This window comes from Anser anser (assembly GCF_964211835.1).
Source record: "Anser anser genome assembly, chromosome: 1".
In the NCBI taxonomy this organism is placed as follows: domain Eukaryota; kingdom Metazoa; phylum Chordata; class Aves; order Anseriformes; family Anatidae; genus Anser; species Anser anser.
In genome coordinates, this window is record NC_139720.1 from 71,720,930 (window position 1) to 71,728,158 (window position 7,229).

At 59.6% G+C, this 7,229-nt stretch overlaps 1 protein-coding gene across 1 annotated transcript; it reads right to left on the reverse strand.

Annotated features, from left to right (window-relative positions):
• Nucleotides 1–2,292: 2,292 nt before the first annotated feature.
• CDKN1B (cyclin dependent kinase inhibitor 1B) lies at nucleotides 2,293–6,420 on the reverse strand. Its single transcript, XM_083819397.1, has 3 exons — nucleotides 5,424–6,420; nucleotides 4,677–4,807; nucleotides 2,293–3,504 (listed from the first exon to the last, which is right to left on the reverse strand). Exons 1-2 carry the CDS (start codon nucleotides 5,896–5,898, stop codon nucleotides 4,686–4,688), a joined length of 597 nt encoding a protein of 198 aa, XP_083675523.1. The 5' UTR covers nucleotides 5,899–6,420; the 3' UTR covers nucleotides 2,293–3,504; nucleotides 4,677–4,685.
• Between the last annotated feature and the right edge of the window lie 809 nt (nucleotides 6,421–7,229).

Sequence of the window (7,229 nt, forward strand, 5' to 3'; positions counted from 1 at the left end):
GCGGGACCCGGGGAGGGCGCCCGGCTCGCACAAAGTGCGGCAGCCCCGCCCCGCCCCCACCCCCCCCACCCCCAAATCCCCAGCACCAACTCCCCAAACTCGGCGGGCCCGGGAGCGGTGGGGCAAGGTTGCCTCCAGCCGCTCGAGGGGGTAAACGCGAAGATAGGGAAGATGATGGGGGGGAGGGGATAAAATTACAAAAAGTATAATTAAAAAAAAAAAAAAATCCCGCCCTGCACTGGCCTGGCCCGGCTCGGCGCGACTGGGGACGGCGCAGCAGCAAGCCCAGCGCCACCTTAAACCTTCCCCCCCCCCCCCCCCCCCCGCTTCCTCCCGCGGAGGCTCCGCCGCCGCCCGGCCCCTCTGCAACAACAACCGGGGGGGGAGGGACCCCCCCCGCCCCCCATTCCCCGGTGGGGATTTTTTTTAATTATTTTTTTTAATATTTTTTTTTCGGCCCCTCGGGGCTCACTTCGGGGGAGGAGGCGGAGCCGTCGCGAGGGGGGGGAGGGCGAGGGGCCGGGGCGGGCGGGGGCGGGCGGCCGGCGCCGCTCCCCCGGGGTGGTGCGAGCGGGGCGGGCGCGGCCCCAGGTGAAAGCGGGAGGGTGAGGAGAAAAGCCCCAGCAGCCACCAGAAAAAAAAATAATAATAATAATAATTAAAAAAAAATAAATAAAATTTGAAAACTAAGAAAAAGAACATAAAAAAGAAAATGAAAAAAATAGAAAAAAAATAAATGCTAAGGTGACGTATTTGGTTGCAGGGGCTGCTCGCAGGGCACCGTGCCTCAGCCCGGGGGCTCGCAGCGCTGCCCTTGCACCTCAACACCACCCTCACCCCCACCTTCCCGGGGGGCTTCCCCCGGCCCCCCGCCGCCTCCCCACGTCCCCCCGGCCGGCGGTGGCTGCGAGGGGAGGTTTCGCTTGCGCTGGTGGCTGGGATAGGCTGGCTCGGGAAGGCGCCGCTGTTTGTTTTCCATCATGAGCACTTTGTTCGTGTTGGGGGGGAATCTTTTTTTTTTTTAATTTCGCGAGGATTTTTTTCAGTTTACCGGCCGAGAATCCAGCACGCACCCCTCGCCCTCCCCTCCGCCCCCCCTTCTTTTGGGGCAACCTGGAGGCAAACTGGGGGAGGGAGACGGGATGCGGGGGGAGGGCGGAGGGCAGGGTGTTCAGCGATCCTTTGCAGCCGGAGGAGGAAAAGGCCAATGGAACATGGCCCTGCCCGTCCCCTCTCGTCCTGGTCATCTGCCCGAGTCGGGGGGCTGAGATTGGGGCGGGGGGGTGGGGGTGCGGAGACGCGGGCCCCTCTCCCCATCCCTCCCCAACCGCGGGCCAGCACACCCCAGTGTTTTCGGGGAGGTTTCGGAGGGAGGGCGAAGCCAGGCGCGGCCGTGATAAACAACAGGATCGCGTTGCACCGGGAGGGGGGGCACGGGGGGCGGGGAGGACCCGGGCGAGGGCTGGGTGAGACGCGCTCAGGGCTTCTCCCCCCCGCCCCCTCTTTATTTATTTGCGCCTCATTATTTATTTCTCGCCGGATGAAAACGCCGGGGGGGGAGGGGTGGACACGGGACGCCGCACCTTGCTGGCCGTGGAGATGGAGCGGGACAGCCCCTCTGCGCGCCCCCAAAACCCGGCGTCACCCCCTCTGCGGGAGCCGGAGGAGCGACGGGGACCGGCGGGACCGGCCGTGGATGGGGATGGGGGAGGATAAGGGGTGGCGAGGGGCTCCCACGCCGGGCGCATCCCCGCGCATCCCGGGAGCGGCGGCGGGGCCGGGGGCTGCGGAGTGTGCAGCAGCATCTGCTGGGCCAGGGGCGTGCGAGGCGCCATCTTAGTGAGGCAGGAAAGCTGCGGGGAGACCAGCCAGCCACGCCAGATTTTCGGGGTGAAAGCGGCTGGGGGGGGGGGGGACACGCCGCTGGCACGGCCCCGGGGTGAAGCCGCGTCTTTGGGGGCCGCCGTCTCGGAGAAGAGCGGGTTTGGGTTCACCGTTGAGGTCTCTCAGAGTCAACGGCAAAATAAGTATCTTGAGCGACATCATTTTTTCCCTCAAAAAAAAAAAAAAGTGGCAGAGGAAATTCCACTATTTGTAATGGTGAGGGCACATCCTTCCCAGCTCTCACGGGGGAGCAATGATAGCACGGAGCTTGTAGCTGGATCCCTTATTTTCACCTGCGCTCAAGCCACAGGAAGATACCCCAAGGAACCTCGCTGTTCTTTCTTGAAGCAGGCTTATTTCCTCCTGTGCCAGGCAGAGTGAGGTGGAAACACACACTAATGAAGAACATTTTTCTTATATATGGCAGTTTTCTTTATTGATTGCTCGATGTGAAACAGTATCAATCTGGATTTTTTTTTCCCACACATTACAAAAAAAAATATTAAATTGGCTCAGTCTGCAATCCTTTAAGCACAGCCATATTAATTACCAGGAAAAAAAGGAGAAAAAAAAAAACTAAAAAGTCTACCAAATAGAGCATTTACAAATGCACAAAAACATGCCACTTTGGCTTTATGGGGAAAAATATTGTCTTCTAGATTAAAAAAAAATCTTTTAACATAAATAAGTTAGTATAATTTCTCAGTGTCTTTACAGAGTTATGTACACAAGTACACTTCAAACTTTCCTTTTATTTTTACATACAGGTACACAGGCAATGTAGAAATACTGTTTAAAGATGTAGTATCCCTTTCCCTCACACACAAGCACTTTGGGAAGTGGGTCAGATCAGGAAACAACAACATTCTAGAATCAGAGCAAAAGCCCTCCATATTAGTTTCAAAAAAATAATTAAAAAAAAAAAACAGGCGATGTAACAAACAGGATGAATTTCGAGGACTTTACAGGCATTCAAATTTGCTCTCAGGGACTTGAGGTTGGTGGAAGGGAAACCTTTGCTACCACATAACGGAATCATCGCAGCTCCCACCTCTTCAGCTTAACGTAGAAAGAAGTTTCACAAGCGGCCTGTAACAATCTGCTGTAAACAGCATTACCACGATGGTACATTCAGGGGAAAAAAAAAAAAAAGGAAAAAAAGCGGCGGTGGACCCACTTAAAGGGACAATACATCTTTAAGTAATAAAAAGCCTACACTGCTCCTCTTCATACATTTCTTTGCTTGCTAGATTGTGAAAGCAAGTTCCAATCGGTCACCCTCTTCCACTCCCTCCCCCCACCCAATAACGTTTATGTGCTACATAAGGTAAAAACTATATACACAGGTAGTACAATGAAGCAAATAAGGAAACACCTAATTGCACAATGCTACATCCAATGCTTTTAGAGGCAGGTCTTTTAAGAGTGCCTAAAATTTTAGTGTTATTGTTTGCCTTTTTTTTGTCTTGTTTTCTGTCGTTGTTTTTTCAGTGCTTGTACAGGACCTCCATCCCATGGAGCTCGACGATATGTATCCTCCTCTCTGCTACGCCTTTACGTCTTCCTCACTTCACCGACTCCCGAGGCACCCGATGAACAAGGAACCGCGCCTTCTCCGCTCTGCCACAGGGGAAGAAGTCGGCGAGAAGACGTTTAGAAACGGCCCAAACAAACGGGATCCTTTCCCTCGGCGGCCGCCGGGGGGGTGCAACCGGTTCAAACCACCGCGGCCCCCCGGGGCGGGGAGGCGCTGCCCGGGCGGGTCCCGGCCGCCCCGTCGGGGCCCCGCCGCCGGGATGCTGCGGGGCCGCCGCCGTCCTGCGGGCCGCTGCCGGAGCCGCCGAGCGTCCCCTCGCCCCGAAAAAAACCCAAAGCCCAAAGGCCAAGCTGGTGGGGGCAGCGGTGTTTGCATAGGGCCGCACGCAGCCGTGCTCCCCCCAGCAGGACTAATTTGTTGCAACTTCTGCTTTACAGCTTAATCTCTTCTGCACAATCGCAGACCGTGTTTGTAAACCTCTCTCCTAACCTCGACTCTGAAACAACCGCCGACCAATTTACCAAGTCCTTCCGCCCCAAGCCCTCGCATTAAAACAAAACAACAACAACGCACGCACAAAAAAAAAAAAAAAAAAAAAAGCTCGGCTCCCATTAACCCGCTCCCTTCCCTGCAAATTCACCCCTTTGCCAGAGCCTAAAGCCAAACCAAAACAACCAGGAAAAGAAAAACAAGAAAAAAACAAGCCGCTTGCTTAACTCGGCCCCAGAGTGCCCAGACTCCCGCTGAAGCCCGCTTTTCTCAAGCCCGGCTCTCCCGGGTGGAAGGTGGCTGCCAAGCGCGGGGCAAGGAGGCCAAAACGCCCCAGGAGGGGGCAGCCCCCGGGCCCCCCCACCTACCACCACCCACCAGCCCCCTTGGAGACCCCAGTCCTGCCCCGGCACGGCCCCGAGCGCGTCTGGGGATGGCCAGGGAGGGTCGCACGAGCAGGGCAGCGAGGAGGGTGGGGGAGCGCACAGGTCGGGGGCCGGGGGTGGGCTCCCACCACCGCCCCCTGCCCTGCTGACGGCTGGGGACCCGGCGCTGCCGCGCTTCGCCCTTGTTTTGTTCTTTTCAAAGGCTGCTGGGAGCCCTGCGCCTCCCAGCCCCCCCAGCCAGCCCCTGCTCCGTGCAGCCCCCCCCCCCCCCCCGCCATGCCGGAGGGACCCCAGACCCCCAGGTCCAGCAGGGGGGCCACTTGCTCACCCCTTCCTTTCCTCAGCCTCATCCTAACACCGAGACCATAAAGGGAACCTACCTAAATGGTTTACGTTTGATGTCTTCTCGGGCTCGATTTCTTGGGTGTTTGCTCCACTGAACTGGCACTAGGGGAGTCTTCTGAAACCTCTTCTTCTGTTGTGTTGGCTCTTTTATTTTGAGGAGAGGAATCTAGGAGGGGAAAATTAAAAACGGAGGGGGGAATGATGGGAAGGGGGGAACACTGATATTAAAATATTTTCCTGCTAGATGTTTGCTCGCTAGCCAGGGGCGGGGGGGGAAGGAGGGGGGGGGGCTGGATGGGCAGGGGGGTCACTCCCGCACATCCCCGCAGCCTGATGCCAACATTGGGCTGCGTTAGGGGGAGAGGCCGGGGGGGGGGGGGGGGGGAGGAAGGGGTGCTCCTCTAGGTAAGGGACAAGAGTTTCCTGGGTCTGTCCCAATCCCTGTCCGTGCTTGCCGTGGGTGCTGCGATCTCCCACCCCTTCCCCTCTCCTCGCCCCGTGCCCACAGAGGGGCGGCCAGGGGGCACGGGGCGTTATTACCATGGAGGGGCTTTCGCTCGCAAACCAGCCGCCGGCTCCCACCTATCGTGGGACACCACCAACCCCCCCAAAACAAAAAACACAGCCCGGGGCTGCAAACAGCGCCTGGGCTTTTGGAGGCGTCGGGAGGCGGGGGGGCCCGGGCCGGCATCCAGCGGGGCGCAGCCCCCCCGCGGTGGGGCCACGCGTGGCGCTGACACCGGCAGGGCACGCAAGGAAAAGCGCCCCAAAGGGTACGTTACCGTCGGTGGCAGGTCTTTTCCTCTGCCCAGTGCACTGCTCTGCAAAGTCCGTCTGCTTTTCAGAAAGAGCAGTCTTTTGATCTACACAGTGAGTGTGCTCTGAGATTCCCTGAGAACCGACAAAAATCACGGTTTGGCAATTCCCGTTTACATCCAGGCTCTGGTGGCCGGCGGACTTGCAGACAGCTTTGAGTAGCCTCGGGGGTCTGAAGTAGAATTCGGGCGAGCTCCCCTTCTCCACGGCTTGCCACTCGTACCTGCCTTCCAGCGGCTTGTGATTCTGGAAATCGAAATTCCACTTCCTCTGGCATGCCTCCTCCATCTCCTTGCGGTGCTTCTTCAAGTCCCTGTTTAACTCTTCGTGGTTCACCGGCCCGAAGAGGTTCCTGCAGGCTGACGGCTTCGGGTACTCCGACTGCCGGGCTTCCATGCGCTCCAGGGTAGGGCTCCCATTAGAAATGCGTACGTTTGACATCTCCCCCCGGCCTCTTTCTTCTGGCGGCGCTTGTTTTTCTCGCTGCACCCCCTTCCTCCTCCTCCTTCTCCTCCTCCTGCTCTCCGCCTTTCACCTCTCGACGCTCGCAGCTTCTCCTCCTCTCTCCGCGCCGCCCCGCTCGCCCTCGCAGGAGCGGCGGAGAGGCTCTGCCCCAGGCGCCGCAGCCCCGACGGCCGCCGTCGAGGAGCCCGGGCGGGTCGAGAACCGCGCGGGGGAGCGCGCAGGCGGGCGGGGAGCGCGCAGGGGGCGCGCAGGGAGCGTGCAGCAGGCAGGCGGGCAGGGAGTGCCGCTGCCCTCCCTCCCTCCCTCCCTCCCTCCTTCCGTCCGTCCCTCCCTCCCTCCGCGGCCCTGGCTCCGCGCTGTCCCCCCGACGGCCGCCCGGCCCCGCCGCTCTCCCCGCGGCCGCGTAGTAAAAAAGGGCGAGAGGGGGGGAAAAAAACCCCGGGCGAGACGAGCCCTTTTCTCGGTTGCCCAATATGGCGATTGAAGGGAGGTTGACGAAGGAGAAAATGATTGACAGGACGAGTCTATTTAAACAGTGGAGCCGAGCCATTGGTTAGGGCGCCGGGCACCGCCCCGTCGGCGCGGCCCTACCTCGCCGCCGCCGCCGGCCCTAAAGGTGGCCCCGGCTCCGCTGCCTCCCCTCGGCGGGGCGGGGAGAAGCCGGAGCGATGGAGGCCGCCGGCACGGCACGGCTCCGTGCACCGCAGCCCAGCCCAGCCCAGCCCAGCCCAGCCCAGCCCGCCCCTGTCCTCCCGCAAAGCCCAGGCCCGGCGAAACTTGTGCCCCCCACTCAAAAAAAAAAAAGAAAGAAAAATGCTGTTGCTCGGCCGCTGGGCCTGGAGTAATGGTGGCAGCTAGCTACGTTTTGGCTCGGTCTCCAGAGCGCTCGGAGCTTTGCTTTGCCACGGCCCCCCCCCCCCCCCCCCGCCCCCCCCCCCCCCCCCCGTCAGGAGTTCAGGGCAGCCCCCAGACGGGAGCGGGACCCGGGACCCCCCGGGACCCCCGTCCCATCACAGACAGCAGCAGGACCTCCCGGGACCCCTGTCCCATCACGGACCCCGGCCACCAGGAGCGAGGGAGGGATCGCCTCTTGCTGTCTGCCTGGCAGAGGAAGGACCATTAAGGTGTGGAAATGGCCCTAGAAAGCCTCCTCAGGGATTTCAGACCTTGGCGAGCAGAGGGAAGGAAATGAAAGCCTTCGTTTTAGCCCTGTTTGTGTGCTCTGAAGATTAGGCGAGCCAAGAATCGCAGCCAGGGATTTTCTGAGCTGCTTCCTCGGATAGCTGCAGCAGATACGCTGGAGATAA